The 21,797-nt window shown below is 42.2% G+C and overlaps 2 protein-coding genes across 2 annotated transcripts in view; one reads left to right on the forward strand and one right to left on the reverse strand.

Annotated features, from left to right (window-relative positions):
* The window catches only part of Ankrd45 (ankyrin repeat domain 45), a 30,385-nt gene extending 10,152 nt beyond the window's left edge, over window positions 1–20,233 (reverse strand). Inside the window, exons 1-4 of the mRNA XM_057769999.1 lie at window positions 20,207–20,233; window positions 14,731–15,076; window positions 8,468–8,635; window positions 542–636 (exon numbers count right to left, since the gene is read on the reverse strand). Coding sequence (XP_057625982.1) covers window positions 542–636; window positions 8,468–8,635; window positions 14,731–15,055 — 588 coding nt within the window. The 5' untranslated portion in view covers window positions 15,056–15,076; window positions 20,207–20,233. The remainder of the gene's footprint in view (window positions 1–541; window positions 637–8,467; window positions 8,636–14,730; window positions 15,077–20,206) is intronic.
* On the forward strand, window positions 4,196–6,886 carry Tex50 (testis expressed 50). The gene is made up of 2 exons (XM_057770000.1): window positions 4,196–4,519; window positions 6,650–6,886. Exons 1-2 carry the CDS (start codon window positions 4,196–4,198, stop codon window positions 6,884–6,886), a joined length of 561 nt encoding a protein of 186 aa, XP_057625983.1.
* Window positions 20,234–21,797: the final 1,564 nt, after the last annotated feature.

Raw genomic sequence — 21,797 nt, forward strand, 5'->3', positions numbered from 1 at the left:
AGATCTATGTATGTCTCTCTTAGGGTCCTCATTGTTGTCTAGGTTCTCTGGGATTGTGTATCATGCATGTCTTAAGCTTTGAAGCGAAATATAGAATTGAATATCAGAGGAGCACAGTTCTCTAACAGAAGAATAGAAAATTAACATCTCCCAGTTCTCCTCACCTCTTACTGCCTGCCCCAGAGACAGAAGCACAAGCCATACTTCTCCCTTCGTAGTTTGACTATTAAAATAGGTATCCCTGACAGTATGCTTTGGGGGGGGGGTAGCTTTCTAAAAACCTTTGCAAGTTTTAGTGGGTTTGTTTGTTGCTTGTTTTTCCAAATCTTCACTCTGTACAACATTCTAATACGCACCCATGTGGTCAGGTGTGATATTTTGTACATCAACCTCATTTACTTTGTATCATCTCTTCTCTTATCAGAAGCTTACTAAAGAAGGGAAAGGAGGGAAGGAAAAAGGAGAAGGAAGGAGAGGGGAGCATTAAGGAGAACCATCTACCTCTAGAACATCAGGACAGGTAATAATCACAACATAGTACCTTGTCTTCCTTGAGGAGTTTCCCTGGTCCCTTTTCTGGGTCAGTAATGATGAGAGAGGACTTTGTGATAAACTTTTTCAGAACCAGCCTTGCATCTGAAAGAACAGGACAGAAAAATGTAAATCAAGACAAAAACAAAGGGCAAGCCATCCTGACTGTGCAGCCACCACACAGGCAGAACTCGGTGCGGTTTTTGTAGAAGGTCCACCGGCGCTGTCTTTGAGGATTCAGAAAACCAGCACTCAGGGACACATCACTTCAGAGCACTCAGTGTGTCCCTGTAATTACGATAGGATTTTTGAAGACCCAAAGAAATATAAAACATGATACTGGGTAACAAATTGTCATATTTGTTTAAATGTTCATTCTGGAGAAAAGAGCAACAAGAGAAAAATATTTCCAACAGACAGATTGTCACTTTCTTGAGTTTTCACACACACACACACACTCAAAAGAAAATCTCATCTTTTTAAAAAAATGCTTAAAATACTTAATTTACTTTAATACCCATAGTCATCACACACACACACACATACGCACACCACAAGATCTGCTTAAAAGTATACTAATCTGAGAGAATTAGGAGCCTGAAATAAAAAAAAAAAAAAGGGCTTACCATATTCTTACACAGAATTACTGAATGCTAGCCGGGCGATGGTGGCGCACGCCTTTAATCCCAGCACTCGGGAGGCAGAGGCAGGTGGATCTCTGTGAGTTCGAGACCAGCCTGGTCTACAGAGCTAGTTCCAGGACAGGCTCCAAAGCCACAGAGAAACCCTGTCTCGAAAAACCAAAAAAAAAAAAAAAAAAATTGCTGGATGCTAGAAATTGTAGATTAGTCCCAAATTACATTCTGCATGACAAAATAGTTTTCTGTGGCTGCTGTATCAAGTACCTACAAATCAGGTGGGTTAAGACAGTTCAAATTCATCCTTTCACAGTTCCAGAGGTCGAACATCTGAGTCCAGTTCTGCTGACCTGCAGGCTCTGGGCAGAGACACTGATCCTTGCCTTTAACTTCCACCGAGCTGCCTGTATTCCTCGGCTTGTGGCCCTTCCCCCATCTTCAAATACATCCTTCTGATCTCTGTTTCTATCATCAAGCTATCTTCTCTTCTGTGCCAATCCTCCCTCTGTCCCTAGCTTATAAAGACACAAATTACATGTGGGCCCAACCTGGATAATATTCCTAATCAAGGACTCCAAGGATCTGCAACGTCTCTTTTGCTATATGATTCAACAGTCACATGTTTCAGGGATCAGAATCTAGTTGTTTGGTAGCCATTATTCAGCCTTCTTTCTCATCCACTTACAATTCACATGCATCTCACAGGCAAAACACATTTACCCATCCCAATACTCCCAAAACGTATGACCACATCATGTTGAGGGAGCTGTGGGCTGTGTTCCTGCCACCCAGCGCCCGGCCGCCTGGCTAGCTTATGCCCCGAAATAACAACACACAAACTGTATTCTTTTAAACACTGCCTGGCCCATTATATCTAGCCTCTTCTAGGCTAATTCTCACGTATTAATTTAGCCCATTTCTAATAATCTGTGTAGCACCACTAGGTGCGCTTACCGGGAAAGATTCAGCATGTCTGACCTGGCGGCTGGCTGCATCGCGTCGGGCTCTGAGAGGAGCTGCCCTGCATCTAAGCTCACTTCCTCTTCCTCCCAGCATTCTGTGCTGTTTACTCCACCCACCTATGTTCTAACCTATGAGGCCAAGCAGTTTCTTTATTAATTAACCAATGACCTTCCTCCATCAACATCAACTCAAACTTGAATTTTCATCTAAATCATCACAACTCAGAAATTTCAAACCTCAAACTCTCAAGCATGTGCGTAAGGTTTGGGTGAGACTCTATGCGATCCGTCCTGGGCCAAAATTCCTCTCTATCCATGAACCTGGTGAGCCAGAAACAGTTTATCTTCTTCCAAACTATAATAGTGGCACAAGCACAGAACACAGTCATAGACACTGCCACTCAAAATAGTGTCAAAATATAGCATAGAAATCCCACTTGGCTTCGGACCTGGAGATGCCTTTCTAATCCTGTAGGCCTGTTTCTTTACCCTCTAGACCCAAGGATCCACCCACTGAATCATCTCTCCCTTATCATGAATTATATCATGTCACCTGACCTGGTAGATTCAAAGCTATAATTCCAAAACTTAAAAGGCTGAGACTGAAAGATCTGTGGTTTCTAAGCCACGCTGGATTACAGAGTTCCAGGACAGCCTGGACCTCATAGTAAGACCCTGATTGAGGAGGAGGTGGAAGAGGAGGAGGAGAAATGACGGAAGGGAGGGAGGAAGAAAATAGAAAGTGTGTGCTAGCAGTTGAATAGCTTTATCAATCTGTTCCTGCCTACAAAATTTTGGTAGACCAGTACTCTTCTTTTTAATTCTCTGTCCCTTTGTTGAAAATGGTATTTCTATCCATGTAACCCTCTCAAAATCCTTGTGAGACTCCCTACATATCACAGAGATTGATCTAGTCAGAAAGAGGCTCCTCCTGATCTTTTGTGAATAATTTAATTTTCATCCTGACTTATGCAGAGATGGCTGGGAGTATGCGTGATACAAGCTCCCCAACAATTCAGTAGCAAAAAGATGTCCATCCTTATCAATGTCTTTCCCTCCAAAGCTTATTTTCTTGATGGAGACTCTCTTAATATTTAGTACCTATGCTCTTAATAGACTTCTGTCACTGTAATAAAATGACTGAAATATGAAACTTATAAAGAGGAAAGGTTTATTGGCTCGAGTTTCAGGTTTTGGTCTCTAGGTGGTTAGTCCTGTTGCCTTTGGGCCTATGACATGATAGCATTATCACAGGGAGTGTATGAGAACCAAGACCTTGTAGTCAAGAGCAAACACAAAGGACAGGAAGGGACTGAGATCCCACCAGTCACTTCAAGGGTCCAGCTCCAGTAACCAGACCTCCCACTAGGTCCCACATCTCAAAGTCTCCAGTGATATGCCTTTGGGTGCAGGGGCTTTGAGGGAACACCTCAAACACAGGAGCTTGTCCTGTGATCTGTGTGTGCTGCATCCCCACACTATCAAGCTCTGCTCCCCTTTTGCTTGACAGTTCTTCCAGTAATTTATCCCTTTCCTCCCACATTTTACCATAGACAGCAAGAAAAAGACCAGCCACACCTTCAACCTTTCGCTTGGAAACATCTTCATCTAAACTTTCAAGCCTTCCCTCTCAGAGTCTGTTTTCCATACAACAGCAGGGTCCAAAGCAGCCCATCTCACTGCTGCTCCATAGCAAGCCCTCTCTGCCTTTGGGAGTTTTGCTTGTTTTCATGAGGTTTATTATTTTGATTGCATGCCTATTGCTAAGTACATTCCCTGCCAAAAACATTAGCAGATTGTCCGTTTTCAAGAAACCTAGGATGATTAACTGGGTACAACTTTTCACCCCAGTGCATCTTCTTAAATGATGTCATTGAACTTACCCCTGCGTCACTATGACTGATGATGTAACAATGATCGTCACTGTGTATTTTGCTAGGTGTGCTGGGCTGCCTTAGCAGGATTATCTGAAAGGCCTTGACAGAAGCACCAAATTAACTAGCATCTTCTGCTCTGTCTGACCAACTTTTTAGCTCAAGATTTTCTTCTCAATTAGACAAAAAGATGTCTAACAAAAGACGATCTGTGCTTTCTCCCCTGCTGTTCTTCTGTTTCTTCCGAGAGAGCGCCTGCATTTGTGATGGGACAATCTGGACGAAGGTTGGATGGGAGATTTTTCCGGAGGAAGTGCACTCCCTGAAAGCTAAGGCTCCCTCATCCCACTGTCTACCTTACCCTCTGGACAAATTCTGCTGCAACTTTGCTAACGTGGATCTAATCCAGAGTTCTTTACGCCTCACGTACATCTTAGTGCAAGCTCTCTTCTTAATACTGTTTGTTTTATCTGTGCATTATCTATGGATGAAATGGACGAGACACCAAAGAAAGGTGAATTTGCGATGCAGATGGGAGGAGTTGTGGCATCTCAAAGGGTGCATGGCACAAGGTTATGCAATTCTCTGAAATTAACCTTCCCTGCTCCCCATTCGCCTGCCCCACTTCCATTATCTAATGGTTTCCTGCACATATTTATGAGTTCCACAGAGGTGTGTTTAATCGGAAGGTCCTTAAAATTATCTCCACCAGCTCCTTCTTTCAAGTTACCAAACACACCCAAACACCGAGATGTGGTAGGTAGGATTGTAGGAAATGAGGTTACCTGTTTGTCCTTCAGTAAGTCACATATTCTTTCTCGGCCTCCTCATAAAATGATCTGAAATAAGGGGGTCTCTTAGAGAACCTGCGAGTCTATCAAAGCTCACTACAAAAGTTGACATGAACTTCCCAATGGAATGGGCTGTAAACTGATTTCTAAATGGTAGAATTCAGTGGGAAACGGGGCTTCATTCCCAATTTTGCCAATAGATGGCACTATAATTCAAGACAATCAAGAACATTCTTCCTTGACCTTCAGAGTGACCTAAATATGTGTTTTCTTGTTCTTAAAATATTACTGTATTATGCAGTGATCTTTCTTAGTAAAGGAAAATACTTTTCTGTAACAGGAGTGGCTGCTTGTTGGGGTTTCTGTCCTGCCCAGTTCCCACAGCTGTTTAGCCCCAAAGAATCACAAGAAGTCTACATTAGGATATAAATTGACTGGCCCATTACCTCAGGCTTCGTATTAGCTCTTATAACTTATATTAACCCATTTTTCTTATCTATGTTAGCCACATGGCTCAGTACCTTTTTCAGCAAGGCAGGTCACATCTTGCTTCTTTTGTGGTCTGGGCAGGACTGTGGAAAGAGCTTCCTTCTTCCCAGAATACTCCTGTTCTCATTGCCCCACCTCTACTTCCTGTCTGGTTTTCCCACCTATACTTCCAGCCTGGCTACCAGCCAATCAGTGTTTATTTAAAATATAATTGACAGAATATAGAATTGTCCTACACCATTTTTCTTCTCTTTATTTGGTTCTGGGATTAAACCTAGGGCCTCCTACATCCTAGGAAGCTCTCTACAGCTCACTGAGTTCTGTCCCCAACTCCTAACAACAATCTTAAGGACTCATTTTATGTTCCAGGTACCACGGAGTGATTTTACTCAGGTCAACCTGCCAGGAACCACGCACTTAAAGAAAACTAGCTCCCCCTTCCCCTGAAGTTGTTGACTGTCCATAGTTCCTTATGGAGGGGTGAGGGCTTGTGAGCCCTTCCCCATGCCATGCTAGGATGTGCACTGTCCTGCTCTTGTGAGGATCTTGTGCAGGCAGTCATGGGTGCTGTTAAGTTCACGAGTGCAGAATTCCTGTCATGGTCAGAAGATACTGTTTTTCTCTCATCCTCTCTGACCTCTGGCTCTTTCAGGCTTTCTGCCTGCCCTCCATGATGCCTGATGGGAAGGGGTGTGATACAGATGTCATGTTTATGCCTGGGCACTCACAGTCATTTATTTCTACACTTGGACCAGTTTTAAGTTTCCGCATGAACTATCTGCACAAAGAAATTTCTTTGATGAAGTCAGAGAGTTGCACTGATCTAAATGGAAAGAGATACAAGTTTAGACTGCAGTTTGATACTATGCCTACTTAGCAAAATAATATTAGTAGATTCACCAGTGGGACCTGTGAGCTCCACTCCCATGGATTCGTGGCCAGATACACAGTACCAGCCCTGTGTTTCCTCCTGTGGAGCAGGCAGGCCTTAGGTCCAATCAGAAAGACCAGGTTACTCTAGTAGGTCCATGCCACATCTTGCCATGCCAGTCATTGCTGCAGTTCACAGGGCTGACAGCTGGGTAAGACCAGGGCAGCAAGTTCAGCACCTTCCAATACTGTGAAGGCTAGCCAGCAGGGAGAAAGCCATCAGGTCAAAACTGACTCAACTTCTCCATGTCTCAAAGGAAAACATCCTAATTTCTCTGGGCAAAACGTTCTAACCCTAGAAAACACTAGCCAGTGTTTGCTGGTGGTGACATGTAAATATATGATACGTAGATCTTAGTAGTATTTAAGTTTACTTTTTCAGAATATCATTTCACTTTGAAATAAAACAAAAATCATTTGTTTTGCTCTTTCAGCTGAAAAAGCAAGCCTCTTTAGAGAAACATGGTAATGACCTAGAGAGCCCATCCATCTATGACATTGAACAAATCCTCTGCAGACTGCTGGCCACAACATCAATGATGACCAAGTTCCTGAAGCAGGTGTCCCAACATTCTTCCCTTAAAAAAGTTAAGCAACAACGTAAAGTAAAGAGGAAGAAGAATAAAGGAGAGGAGCTGAAGGATTCTAAATCTAAGCACACGCAAATGTAGCCCAGTCAAGTACAGAAGAGTACAAAGGTTCTATTTCCAGAACTATCTGAGGATGAAAAGGGCTTTGTTTTTTTGGGGTTTTTTTTGGAAGTTGGTGTAGTTTTTTGTTTTTTTGGGTTTTTTTGCCATAGTCTTTACTGAAAATTTGTCAGACAAGTCTGGATTTCCATTCAACTGCAAAATAGTCCACACTTACTAATGTGGCTCCCATAATAAAATTAAAACACCTTAACATAAAAGTTATAATCATCTGGTGGCTATTATAGCAGCAACATTTTTTTCCAGCCTGACGATTTGTTTTCATCATGACAGGTAGCTGCTATGTGATTTACAGTGCATCATTTAGTTTTCACAAGTCTCAAAGGGAAGGATCCATCACTGGCCCCTCCTTCCAGAAAAGGGAACTTGGGTACAAAGAATTGGAGTACTCTGCTCACGCTCACATAGGATTCATACCCAAGCATCCTCCACGGACCAAGTGCTTACCCTTTCCACCTGCCCTCTAGATTACCTATGGAAGCTATGGCATAGGCTCCAGTAAGGCAATCTTGTTAAGTTCATTCCCAGACCTAACATTTGACTTATGCTCTTAGCTATGCTACTATGTATTCAAATCCCATTCATCTGGCAAGGTCAAGTTGAACTCAAACAAGTTGGCTTCCTGTTCTATCTCAGGGCAGGGACTGCCTTTCCTGCCAGTTTTTCCCTTTAACCTTTCTCTTTATGCTCACATATTTCTGATACTGTTATATAATTGCTAGATGCTTTCTAGATGATTGTCCAGATGGCAGAAACAACCAGTCGGGCCTACAACAATATTAGCACATTCAGTAGCAGGCACTCCATCAATGCTCGCTAAGCTCATGCATGCAGATAGCCATACAAGATGACTTGAAGTCTATAGGCACACAGCAAGCTACACAGGTATGTCTTCCTAAAGGCTTTCCAAGCTGTGGTTTACAGATCTGGAGAATAATAGAGCAAGCTGTGAGCAAAATTCAAGGTAGCATATAGATTTTTTGAACTTTGTTGAAATAGAAAATGCATAAAAGACATGAAAAATTTTAAGTGCACATCTCAATGAATTTCCATAAACAAAATATCCATATAACCAGGGGCCAAATTGAGAAAATAACAGGTCTCAGAAGTCCTCCTGTGCAATAGGGTAATTGGGATTTGGGTTACTAACACCATAAGTTAACTTTTCCTAAGAAAATATTTTTTTTAATTTTCAATAACAACTTTTTCTCTGGGGGGTCAAACATATTACTGATTACAAATATATTATTTAAGCATTTAAATATTTAAACATTTAGGTAATAGTGTACTTTGCCTAGGTCTTTCAGACAACAACCTTAAACATATATTGTATAATTTATTGCTTCAATTATCAGAAGTTGGTAAACCAACAAGACACATGCTGGGGGGGCAGGTGGTTAGGAGCAAAGTAAAAGAGAAAAGAAAAATGAAGACAATCTTCATAGACTGACAACAGAAAATACAGAATCTAGTCGGAAGGTAGAAATGTCAATCATCTCATACTATGGCCTCAAACATCTTAACATCACATGTGCTCCTTACCTGCCCAGTCCAGAAAATGAACACACTCAGTCTGAGAATAGCGAGCAGCCACGTCTCGAGCTTTCTCTCCCCGGAAGTTCAAAGCGTCTATATCGACGTCCAGTTCCACCAGGGCCTTCAAAGTTTCCAGGCGGCCCCAGGCTGCAGCGCAGTGTAAGAGAGTGTACCCTATCAGAGTAGAGATGGTAGGTCAAACAGATTTAGGAGGGCTTGGCAGTTTTTAACTTTATGGTGGTAGAAAAGGCATTCACATTCTGTAGGGAGCACACTTAAAGACTTGTTTAGTCTTTTCAAGGCCCATAACATGTGTTCCAATACTCTGATACATTGATGCTAGACAGCAACAGTGAGCAGCAGCTCCCAGGCAACCATGTAATCACATGAATAAACCAGCTCCCAAGCATGTTCTCTGGTATTCAGAGTTGCTATACTATGATAACCAGGCTAGCTAAGTTTCTGCTTACAGTACTTTATAGTGGGTCCATTGGGTCATTGGTGTAGGAGGTCCTTCTGTTTATGTGTTGCTTTTATTGGTCAAATAAAGAAACTGCCTTGGCCTTTTGATAGGGCAGAACTTAGGTAGGCGGAGTAGACAGAACTGAATCCTGGGAAGAAGGGCAGACAGGCAGATGCCATGGTTCTCCTCCTTGAGACGGACGCTGGTTAGAAGCTTGCCAGTAAGCCACAGTCACGTGGCAACCCTCTTCTTTCAACTGGTCATGATTTCATCACAAGTCAGGGTACATCTGTATGTTTGTTATTCCAGACTATTTTATGTAGTGGATTGTAAACGTAGCCAAATACTGAACAGTTACTATGAGCCAGGCACCAAGTGTTTTACATAGTAAATTCATTGAATTTTAGAGACCCTATAGCATCAGAATTATTATAATCCTCATCTTACAGACAAGAAAACTAAAATTCAGAGATGCTCAGAAACTTGCCTCAAGGAACGCAGCCAGGAAAATGATGGATCCAAGATACCAACCTGGGCAGTCTGACTCCTGAGCTCCTCCACATCTGCTAAGGAAGAGGGCAATCTCCCTATCAGCCGCCCTCTTCGGAACCGCCAGCCTAGACGATTTTAAGGAACTTTCGACAGACTCTAATTACCCTCGCTTTACTCTTAATCAAAATCATTATCACTGTGTATGCTTTGATTTGCAAATTCATCTTTTGAATTAAATCTGACAGTGTGACTTGCCAAACTAGAAAGCAATTTCCTGGACTTAGTGAGGTGTGCAGTAAAGTGGGAAACACAGGGTACACCTTCAAGAATTTTTCCCACTGATCTGTTTAAAAATCAAGGATTGCTGTTCCATTGTCCTGAAACGCCCCAGGTAAGTCAGGCAGCCAGGGCTAAGAACACAGCTTCCCTAATATGCACAAGGCCCTGGGTTCTAGAACACAATTAAAAATTATCTAAATTAAGGTTCCAACACCAAAGCTTCTAGCAGTCCTCACTAAAAGATCTTGGGAGTCAGGGGCTCACAGGGTGCCTTACACAAGCTCCATGCCTTGCACAGCCAGAAGGTCCTTCACACAGGAAACATGTACACTGCTGGGTGACCTGGGGGCTCTCATTTGGCCCATATCCAGAGACTACCTGGCCAACACTTGTCTTAAGAACCCAACCCTTTTGTTCTCGAAGCATCCAGGAATGTTCTGGCTTTAGGCAGCCTCTGGTTTGTCAGAAGTTGCAAACACTATACCATTACCAGGGGAAGGAAAATGCTTTTACTTACAGACCCTGCTAAGAGAGAGAGAGTCAGCTTTGTTCACAGGTCACTCAAAGCAGAAAATGTGCCAACTGGTGACAAGTATAAGGGAATGGATTGTAACTTTAAATTTCTAAGAAATTCCAAAGTGACTCATTTAAAGAAATACACACATACACACACACACTCTTGAATGCAGGTGTGGTGTGTGCACACAAATGCACTCACACACACACACATGCACACACACTGCTGGTAGAGGAAGTGTTATTAAATTCTTATCTCTGGCCATAGTCCTGAGTCATTTGGATGTAGTGTAGACCTGGTACCCAGGGTGACTGAGACATGTTTCTGATATGAGAAATTTCAAAAGAGAAGTTGAGTCAATATAAATTGTAACAGTTCACTACACTTACCCCTAAGAATAGACTTATGACTTCCTTAAATAGCCAAAGAGAGGCAAAAAGAGATGAGCAAGAATTCGTGTGTTGAAGCTCTTACGAAAGGACTTTGTATGTCCTTAATTTAATCACTGCAGAAGCCCTAGGAGGGAGGTATTAGCCTTATTATAGTATATAATGGAAAGTAAAGGCCAGCAAGTCTGCACTTTCCCAAGACCACGCTAGTAGTCTTTGACATCACAATAAGCAAAATATTTAAGAACTCTAAGAGCCAGAGCCTGGCTGGAGCATTGTCATGTCTTTATTCTTGACGATCTTAATCCATTATAAAATTAACACAGAATCTCTCACAATGTGGAGGTGTGAGGAGTCTGAGGTCAGAGTGTTGGTGTGGACTTTGCCAAGGCCTCACATGGTGGGAAACACAGAGATGCTCTCCAAGCCCTTAGTCCACTGCCCAAGGTCAGAGTATTAGTGTGGACCTTGCTGAGTCCCCACACGGTGGGAAGCAGAGAGATGCTCTCCAAGTCCTTAGTCCACTGTCCATCTGTGGGAGGTTCTCATAAAAACTCACTTCCCCGCGCTCCCACATTGGCATCCATTTCCCAGCACATGACTTTTGTAGGGGGCATACTCAGACCACAGACTACGAGATACCACCCTTATCATTCCTGCCTTCAGTGTGAAGGTGGAAATCTTCCATTAGCTGAATGGTCCAGAGGTCCTGATTCACTAAGAGAAAGACACTCTCTATAGATAAGGCACTGCAAGTATGACCAAGAAGTCAGTACACATAGGAGATAATCTGGACCTCATAAAAACTAAAATCTGGATTTCTCAAAGCTGAAATAATTCAAGGTGTCATCTACTCACTAAATTCACTGTGACAACTGAAAAGTAGGTGTGAAGGGGAGGCTTTATATTTTAATATAATCAGTTTAAAATAAAACTGTTTTAAACAAGCTTTTTACCAAGGAATATTCAATGTTTTTAATCCTTTGCTGGAAATAGTCCATTTTGAAAAACAAACAAAAAAAACTCACTTTGCAGTACATTAACAGCATCACCATTCCAAGAGAAGAAAATCCTCCAACATTATTTCGGGCTCAACAACCTGGCTCAGTGATCAAAAGTGCTTGCCACCTGACTCAGTCTGAGAACCTGAGTTTAATCCACAGAATTCATATAGTAGAACAGATGCCTAGAAATTGTCCTCTGACCTCCATATGTGCACCATAGTGAGTGCATGTATGTGCGTGTGTGTGCACACACACACACAAACACACAATGTAAAAATAAATTTTTAAAGTAGGATTTCAGAAAACATTCAGATAAGAATTGGATCTTTTACCTGGTGCACGTTTTCCTATCCCTGCACTTGAGAGTTAGAAGCTTATGGATCTCTGTGAGTCTGAGATCAGTTCTGTCTACATATCAAGGTCCAGGCCAGGGCTACATAGTGAGATCTTGATGGAAGGAAGGAAGGAAGGAAGGAAGGAAGGAAGGAAGGAAGGAAGGAAGGAAGGAAGGAAGGAGAAGAAAGAAAAGAAAGGAGGAAGAAAGGGAAGAAAGTAGAGAGAGAGAAAGAAGAAACAAAGAGAAAAAAGGAAGGAAGGAAGGATGAAAGGAATAAAATAAAGAAAAAGGAAGGAAGTGAAAATAGAATTGGACCTTCCTAAACCTCTCCTCTTACACTGGCAATGAGCTTTAGCTTCCAAAAAGGAGGATATAGATGGAGGATTGGAAACCCCACAGAAAGAAAGAAAGAAAGAAAGAAAAAGAAAGAAAGAAAGAAAGAAAGAAAGAAAGAAAGAAAGAAAGAAAGAAAGAGTCTAAGGATGAAAGAACAGAGGCGTATAAGAAGTATCACCCTAGCTTTCTTTCCGCTGCTGTGGTAAACACCATGACCAAGAGCCACTTGCTGAGGAACTAGTTTGTTTCATCTTACAGCCTACAGCTCACAGTCCATTATGAAGGAAGTCAAGGCAGGAACTCAAACAAGGCAGGAACCTAGAGGAAGAACTAAAGCTGAGACCTCAAGGAGCGCTGCTTACTGGTTTGGTCTCCATGGCTTGCCTTTTTATACAACCCAAGACCACCGTCCAGGTGTGAGCAACACCTACAGTGGGCTGGGCCCTCCCATATAATTACCAAGAAAAACGCCTTGCTGTCTTGCTGACAGACCAATCTGATGGAGATACTTTCTTATTTGAAGTTCCTCCTTCCCAGATGATCCTAGCTTGTATCGAGGTCCTGAAACACTAACCAGCACTGGAGGTCACAGTGAGCCAAAAGATCAGACAAGCAGGAAGAGCAGTCTCCTCCTTGCACAGGCTTTGTTCTGTGAACCTCACAACTGCCAGGGCATTCAAACCTCCTCCTGATCCCCCGACACAGCACTGGGGAATGACATTGCTCTCAGCTATACATAAGGACCCGAAACACAAAAGGCTGCTTCTAGTTATAGAGTGTGCCGAAGATAAGTTCAACTCAAAGAACTGAAATAATGAAAGGCAAGAACAGAGAAAGCAACCATTTCTACAACTAAAAAGGCAATGGCTAACATAAAAAATAAAATGGAGGCTGGAGAGCTGGTTCACTGGCTAAGAGCTAGTACACGAACCTCATTTAGTTTCCAGGATCCAGGACAGGAAGCTCACAACTGTTTGCAATTTCAACTACACAGGATCTTGTGCCCTCTTCTGACCTGCACAGACAACTGCACTCATGTGCACATACCTATACACAGACAAATATAGACAAAGACACACACACACAGTCACTGAAAAATAAAAATAAACCTTTCTAAAAGGAGAAAATATAAAACTTAGCAATAGGAGAGGCTATCTTAGTTAGGGTCACTGCCTCTGTGATGAAACACCATGACCAGAGCAACTTAGGGAGGAAAAGGTTTATTTGGCTTACATTTTCATATCGTTGTTCATTACTGAAGGAATTCAGAACAAGAACTCAAACAGGACAGGAACTTGGAGGCAGGAGCTGATGCAGAGGCCATGGAGGGACGCTGCTTACTGGCTTGTTCCTCATGGCTTTCTCAGCCTGCTTTCTTATAGAACCCAGAACCACCAGCCCAGGATAGCACCACCCACAATTAAGAAAATGCCTTACGGGCTTGCCTACAGCCTGGTCTTTTGGAGACATTTTCTTAATCGAGGTTTCCTCCTCTCAGATTACTTTAGTGCATATCAAGTTGACATAAAGCTATCCAGCACATAGACACACAAAGTAAAAAATGAACCTCAAAACTATACAAATCTTCAAAGACAATATAACAGAAAATAACTAACAAAATGACAAGAATAGATTGTTACATACTAATAATAACCTTTAATGCAAGTAACTTGTAGTCCCTAACTAAACGATGTGGATAAAAAGACAGGGAAAGAAGAAACAATACCCATCTATATGCTTCCTGCAACAAACTCACCCTACTGATAATAAAACATATAGACTAGATGATAAATTAAAAGATGGAAAAGAGATATTTCCTGCAAGTAGAAAAGAATACCAAGAAAAAGTAGTAATATTTAAATCAGATAAAAACCAGTTTTTTTTAGCAGCCAACTTTAAATTATCATAATGATTATGAAAGGATTAATTTATAAGGAAAATAAGGCTTATTTGGGTTCAATTCTGGAGGCTCTTCTAGTGTGCAATGGGGGGTTGGTAAGATGGTTCAGCAGGGAAAGGGGCTTGTTACACAATCCTGGTGACCTGAGTTCAATCCCTAGAACCCACATAAAGGTGAAAGGAAGGAACCAACTCTGCAATGCTGGGCTGAATCCAATAGGTGCATTATGGCCTTGTGCATACTGAAAGTGCACACTACCAACTGAGTCACTGACGATACCCTGACTGCTTAATCTTTCAGTGTAGGGAACTACACTAGTTTTTTTTTTTTTAACGTTATAACCAATCTTTCATTCGTGGCATAAACACAACTGGCCAATAAGTTTGGGCTTGATAAAAAAATTAATTTAACTGTTTGTTTTCACTACAAAATTAAAAATGTTTTGGAATAGTTATATAAAATATAAAGCAGGCACATCAACTTATCTAGTCACAAAGACTGTGAGACACATCCTCAGGTGGTCACAAGTGATACTGACAAAAGAAGAAATACCTCTGGCAGTTTTTTCGTTCAGATTCACCCCATACTTTGCCAAGGCTCTAATTACATCACTTTTCCCAGCCATGCAAGCTGCATACAGCAGGTTTCTCCCAACAATGTCTTCTTCCAGAAGCAGTTGCACAGCATGCTCATGGTGAGGGTGATCCGGATCCTCGAAAATCTTCTGCAAACCTTCTACATCCCCCGTGAGAGCTGGCTGCAAGAGGGGGTTCTCTGAGCCTGTTTCATCTGCTTCTTGGAATTCTTCATAGTCTTGCTGGGAGGAAAATACTGACTTTTCTGAACCCTCTAATTCTAGAGCTCCTTCTGGCTCCATTCACTCCAGCAATACCTAGCACTGAGGGGAAGGGGAGGAAGGCAATTCAAACATATCAGTGTTTATATATTTACTCTTTTAATTTATTGAGACAGAGTTTCACTATGCAGTTCTGGCTGACCTGAACCTGCTCTGTAAGCCAGCTGGCTTTGAACACTCCAGATCCACCTACTTTGCTTCCCAAGTGCTGAGATTAAAGGCTACTTATTTATCTTTAATCAGTTCACTGACAATATAAATGTAACAAAAATATGTACTTGAAAATAATTATGATCATAAAATAAGCTGCTTTAGCCGGGTGTTGGTGGCGCACGCCTTTAATCCCAGCACTCTGGAGGCAGAGACAGGCAGGTCTCTGTGAGTTTGAGGACAGCCTGGTCTACAGAGCTAGTTCCAGGACAGGCTCCAAAGCTACAGAGAAAGCTGTCTCGGAAGAAAAAAAAAAAAAAAAAAAAAAAAAAAAAACTGCTTTAGCCATTTAATCAATAAAATCTACAATGAGTAAACATGTGGCCTCAGTATGTGACAAAATACTAAGTATATAATATAAATAGTAAATTCACTAGGAACAGATCAAAATGAACTAAATTCATTAGGAAAAAAATCAAAAGAGAATTGTTAAATAAATTTATCTGCCTAAATTTCTTGTTAGGGAGAATTAAGAAATACAGTTGGATCATTGGAGCCAAATTACGAAGACTTAAAAAAAATTAGGCACTAGCTTTTAAACAGAATCTATTCAAACAATTTATTAACTTATTATTTATTGAAAATTTATCAATGTTATTTAAATGTTTATATAAATTAAAAACACATTTGTTTTGTTTTGTTTTGAGATGTTTTGTCTTGCCATGTAGCCCTGAATGGCCTGAAACTTGCTCTGTAGACCAGACTGGCCTGGAATTTGCGGTGATCCTCCTGCCTCTATATCCTTGGTGCTGGGATTACAGGTGTGGGCTACTAAGCACAGTTTTAAACAAACAAGTTTGTCTTCTTTTCTCAACAATCTCCTGTACACACAGGAGGAAAATATGACATGAACAAAATCTATGTTACAAAAAGTGACAAGCAGTAAGTGTGAAATGCTTGTCATGAAATTCTATGGGACTCTAGAGAGGCCAAAATTAATTCCGGTCAATTAAGGAAATCTTAACAGGGCTCACTCTGATGGAATGTATATCAAACTGGAAATGACTCAGTGAAGAGTACCATGGTCCCCCATACACACCAAATGTTTTGCCCTCACACCAAATATTATGACATCACATCAAATATTATGACATCACTATGTACTCAGAACAGCAAAATCCTTAAGGGAAACATCGTGCCCAGGAACGGGAGAGATGACTCGGCAGACAGGAGCGCTTATTGCTATTGCAGAGGCCCCAGGTTTGGTTCCCAGCACCCAAATGGCGGCTCACAAGCACTTCTTCCTCTAGTTCCAGGTCTGCTCTGGGCTCCTGCATATACCTGGCATATATAAACTTATGCAGGTTCACATACACACATCTGAATAAAATAACTTTATTTTTTTAAGTAAAAACTAAAGATAGCAGTTGAATAGGATGAGTTACAGCAATACACCATGTGACCAGATCATGTGACCAGATTCCATCACCTTTCCGCATGGTCTGCACATCATTTCTAACAAAGGGACGCAGAGGCAAGAATAGTATCCTAAGGGTGTGATGGATCCCAATAGACTGTGGCTCATATTTTCTTCCTGGCTCTTCTCACACAGTAGAGGGAGCCACCTTTCAAGAAACTGAGGGCAAACTCTGGTAACAGCTGGCCAGAAGAGAGGCCCTCAGCCAAGAAGCCTATAAAGAGTTTAATTCTGACAGAAACATTTAATGCGCTTGAAAGCAGCCCTGTCTTAGGTGAACTTTTCCTGGCCTGCAGCCTCCTGCGAGACACTGAAGTAAGGGATCTAGTTAAACTGTACCCAGATTCCTGACACACAGAGACTGTGAGATAATCTGTGTGCTATTTTAAACACAACAAGCTTGGCTAATTTGTTCCTTAGTGTTAAATAACTAAGACTGTAACAATGTGCATAGCTCAACACTATTTTGTTGAGAAAGCAAATTCAATGGCACATATAGACCAGGGAGTATCTTTGCTAAGTCAAAAGCAATTAAAGGTAAATTAACTTTTTCAACATTCAAGCAGATGCAACAAACACTCAGGGATGGTTTGAAAGAGAGTGCCCCCGTCCCACCCCTGCCATAGGCTCATATATTTGAATACTTGGTGCTGTTTGGGAAGGACAAACTTAGTGTTTGGGAAGGATACACCTACTAAGTAGTGTGACCTTGTTGGAGGAGCTGTCTCACTGAGACTGTGAGATTTCAAAAACCTATGACATTCCCTTTTGGCTCTCTTGGTTTCACATTAGTTTCTCAAAATATGAGCTCTCAGCTACTGCTCCAATGGTATGCCTACCTGTCTGCTGCAACACTCCTGGTCACCGTAGTCATGAACTGTGACCCTCTGAGACTGTAAGCCCCACATAAGAGCTTTCTTTTATTAGTTGCCTTGGTCATCACAGCCATAGAAAAGTAACTAAGAAACAACATGTTTTAAAACAAGAGAGGGCTGGCATGGTGGACTATTCCTGTAGTACCAAGGACTTGAGAGGGTGGGCATGCAGACTGCAAAAACAAGACTTTTATTTTTGCAAATAAAATAATTGAAAAACAGATAAAGACCCATAGGCCGTAGTTTTCTGATCCTATTCTTCAGACAAAACAAATATATTTTCTTTGCTCACATGTATACTAATATATTACACAAACTTCATAAACTATACAGGCATAGAGAGGAGGGAAGGTAGTGTGCCTATAATGCAGAATGTCACTGTTTAATCTTCTTTATTATTATGTATCAAAAAGAAAAGGACGAGGAAAAAGAAGAGGAGGGGAAGAAAAGAGGGGAAGTGGAAGGAAAGAAAACAAAGCTAGATTGATCACAAGGTTCAAGATGTTTACCAAAAGGTTCTTGGCAATAAAGAATGAGCAAGACTGTGTTACTGAGAAGAACCCAAGAGAGAGAGAGAGAGAGAGAGAGAGAGAGAGAGAGAGAGAGAGAGAGAGAGAGAGAGAGAGAGAGAAAGAAAAAAAAAAGAAATCAAACAGCTTAGTGAAAACCACTGAAAATGAGCATGCGGTACATGCATAGAGACAGGCGAAGGTTGCAGCGAGGAGTCATAACTTGATTCTGTAGGCAATTGGCAGGTGACTGTTGAAGGAGTCAGCACTGGGAACTAAGTGTATTTCAATAAAATTGATCTGACAAGCCTTGGTATGCATTAGACAAATCAGATTGAAGAGGCAAAAAGGAATGGCCAATTATACCATTACTGCAAAAGTTCAAACTAATGAGTGTAGCATGAATTCTAATTGGTATTACTAATAAAACCCAGAGTCAGATATAGGGTTAATGCTGACGATAAGAGAAGCAGAGCAACCTGCACTAGAGAGTTCTTTTACCTCTACCAATGCTCAGACCGGAGGGGCAATCCTGCCCTCAGACTGCATCTCCTGACTGCATCTGTCTCCACCAAACCTCAGACTACCTTGAGCTCCTGTCTTCCTGCCCTGTACTCCTCTCTCCGCCCAGCCATATTACTCCTATCTCCACCTCCCTAGTGCTCGGATGAAAGGTGTACACCACCACTCCCTGGCCTCTAGTGGCTTAGCTCAGCACTCTGATCTTCAGGCAAGCTTTACTTGTTAAAACACAAGCACAATATCACTACTTAGACAGCTCTAACTAGTCCCTCATCTAAGTCAGGGCCCACTGAGTTTCTTCCATTTCAAGGCTCCCTCCAATCATGGTATTTATGGGTACGAGCAAGAAACAAGAAATGTAAACGAGGCCATTTTAGATTGTGATATGGTAATAAGCATGATGAAGAATTAGGAAACAACAGGGAAGGAAAGAGGAGGGAGAAGGAGAGGAGACTGACACAGGGCTGCAGAGGGTACCCGTACCTTCCAAAGCAGGGGTCAAGGGTCAGATGGCACTTTACTTGGCTTGTGTAGTCGACTGTTTGTGTACCACGTGGTTACTCCCTTTGTTGCAGGGGACTAATCACAGGTGTCACTCAAATAAATGGGTATGGCTGTGGCTAAAATATTTGCAAAATGGATATCGGCCCACAGGGCATAGTTTTCAGATCTCATTCTTAAGGAGACAGAACAAATTATGTTTTCTATGCCCAGATACATAATAATATCAAACACAAGCTTAGTCATAGAGAGGGGAGAGGGGAGAAGTCAGAATGTCGCTAATTTATTTCATCTTCACTTAATTGAATTTTCTAGAGGGAGGCTATAACCTGCTCTGACTTAATAAATGATTCTGAAAGGTCTAAAAACTTCTCGACTACACAGCAGGAACATTTAGAGGCTGCAAAGTACCAAAAATAGGAAATTACACAAGTGTGATTGACAGCCCACAGTCTGATCAGCCAAGGCAGAGACAAAGGACGTAAGGGCTGTAGGCTGAGCTTATTCTAACTGTAAAGAGGACGTGCTGCAACAACAGATTGGGAGAAGGTTCCAGAAGGTCTTTCTTAGATGGATGATACTTCAGTATCCTACAAACAAAGGGTAGGGAGGCAGGTGAGGCTCCCAAAGTTATAGTGGAGTCGACCCCGAAGGCTATTCTAGCCAATTGAATTATTTCTTCAAAGAAGAAAATATAATAATAATAATAATAATAATAATAATAATAATAATAATAATAATAACTGTCTCTTAAGGATTCCTAAGTCCCAGCTCACAGAGGAGCTGGGTCCTCGCCCAGCTAAGTCAGCCCTGAACACCCAGAAATTCAACCAAGAGGGAAGACCTGAGGATCCACAGACAGAAGGCCAGCCTTGGGCTAGAACCAGGTCACGTGAAAAGAGAACAGTGATTCCCTGAGTTCTCCCTTCCGCCCTCCTGAGCTGCCCTTCAGCAGCCGCAGGATGCTCAAAGCCGGGATAAGATGTGCAAGCCCGTGGGAGACACAGGCTGAGGACGCCTTGGTTGACGCCCACACCGGCAGTCCCTACCACAGCAGCACGTAAGGATGATGCGGGTGTATCTTGCCTCGTTGCCCCCATCGCCCACCCAGGACCTCAGCGCCTGGACTCCTACTCACCGCTCCTAGGGCCCAGGCTTCCGCGGTTACCATGGCGACAGCGCACTTCGCGCAGCCGCGCCTCACCTCACAGCCTAGGTTCCAGCTGTGCGAGAAGGTCAGGGATGCAAAGGCACAGGACGCTGGAGGGGAGAAGCTTAGAGGCATTCTCCCCGAATAACGAAAATTTGCGTTCCGTGGCGTGCAGGTGTTTTATTTTGTAAAAATATTCTGTAACTGGTCTGTTTTGAACAATTTTTAAACTGAAGTATGTTGATGGCTCGTTTTGGTCTCCTCTTTTGCCTTTAAATTGATTTCTTTTTGAAAATATGAGGATGAATCGTATTTTAAAAATGCAACTAAATACCTTGCCTAATTTCCTGCTGCGGCCAGCGCAGCCTGGATAGCCAAGAAAGGGGGGGGGGCGGGGCGGGGCGGGATTGAGACACGGAGCCTTCTTTTCAGGTGGAAGAACAGCAACCTTTATTTTGCCCAGCAACCTTTTATACCTCCACTCCTTCTGTGGAGACCCACCAGCCAGAAAAAACACAAGCATCCTTGTCAATTACAGACCCCAAGGAAGTTCCCCTGTGGGTCAGGGGGTGTGAGGGCAGCTGGATCACAACAATTTCCGAGTTATTTGGGGAATTTATAAAGTTAGTGTTACCTTGACTGCCTCCTGACAACTCACATGGTAGAAGCAGAAGGAACTTGGAAGTTAGATGTGTTAGATTCTTTCTTATTCAGAAATTTAAAATTCAAAACAGTCCTGGAGGTGGGGATGACCAGGGGAAAACTGAAGGGAAAACCTGCGAAATTGCCACCTTACTTGTTAAGCAGTACATGTGTTCAGGTGATTTGGCAGAGAGAAAACCAGGAAGTCTTTGTTCTGAAGTCAAGTGTGAAGGGAAACATCATTTCTGTTTCTACAGTGAAATCATTAAAGAGGAGGTGATAGTTCAGAAGGGCTTGGCACTTGAGCCGAAGATGGATACTTCTTAAAGCCAATGTTTGAAGGCTGACAAAACGTCTTAGTGGTTGGTTGAGAGCACATACTCTCGCAGTTCGGTTCCGGCATCCACACCAGGCAGCTTACTACACCCTCGAACTCCAGCTTTAGGGAGCTGACACTCTTCTGACCTCTTTAGGCAAATATACATATACACATGTATGCACATACACAAGGATAGATGATAGAAAGATAGATAGATAGATAGATAGATAGATAGATAGATAGATGATAGATAGATAGATAGATAGATAGATAGATAGATAGATAGATAGATAATGTGGTACACACTTTTAATCCCAGCACTCAGGAGACAGAGGCAGAGGCAGGCAGATCTCTGTGATTTTGAAGCCAGCCTGGTCTACATACATACATACATACATACATACATACATACATAGCATGATGCTCAATGAAGTTAATGTATTTTTTTATCTTCTTGTTTTGACAACCCAGCTGAAGCTTCCCTTCCCTCCCCTCTTCCCAGTGCTTCTCACTTTCACGCACGCGCGCGCACACACACACACATGCACACCATCCACTCCTCCTCCACTGTTTCTCTTCAGATATAGGCGGGCATCCCTTGGATATCACGGTTATATC

This window comes from Chionomys nivalis, chromosome 5, assembly GCF_950005125.1.
Source record: "Chionomys nivalis chromosome 5, mChiNiv1.1, whole genome shotgun sequence".
In the NCBI taxonomy this organism is placed as follows: Eukaryota; Metazoa; Chordata; class Mammalia; order Rodentia; family Cricetidae; genus Chionomys; species Chionomys nivalis.

Coding starts and splice junctions, on each gene's coding strand:
- Tex50 (XM_057770000.1), top strand. CDS start 4,196: ATGTCTAACAAAAGACGATCTGTGCTTTCTCCCCTGCTGTTCTTCTGT. Junction 4,520..6,649: donor GGACGAGACACCAAAGAAAG/GTGAATTTGCGA, acceptor TTGCTCTTTCAG/CTGAAAAAGCAAGCCTCTTT.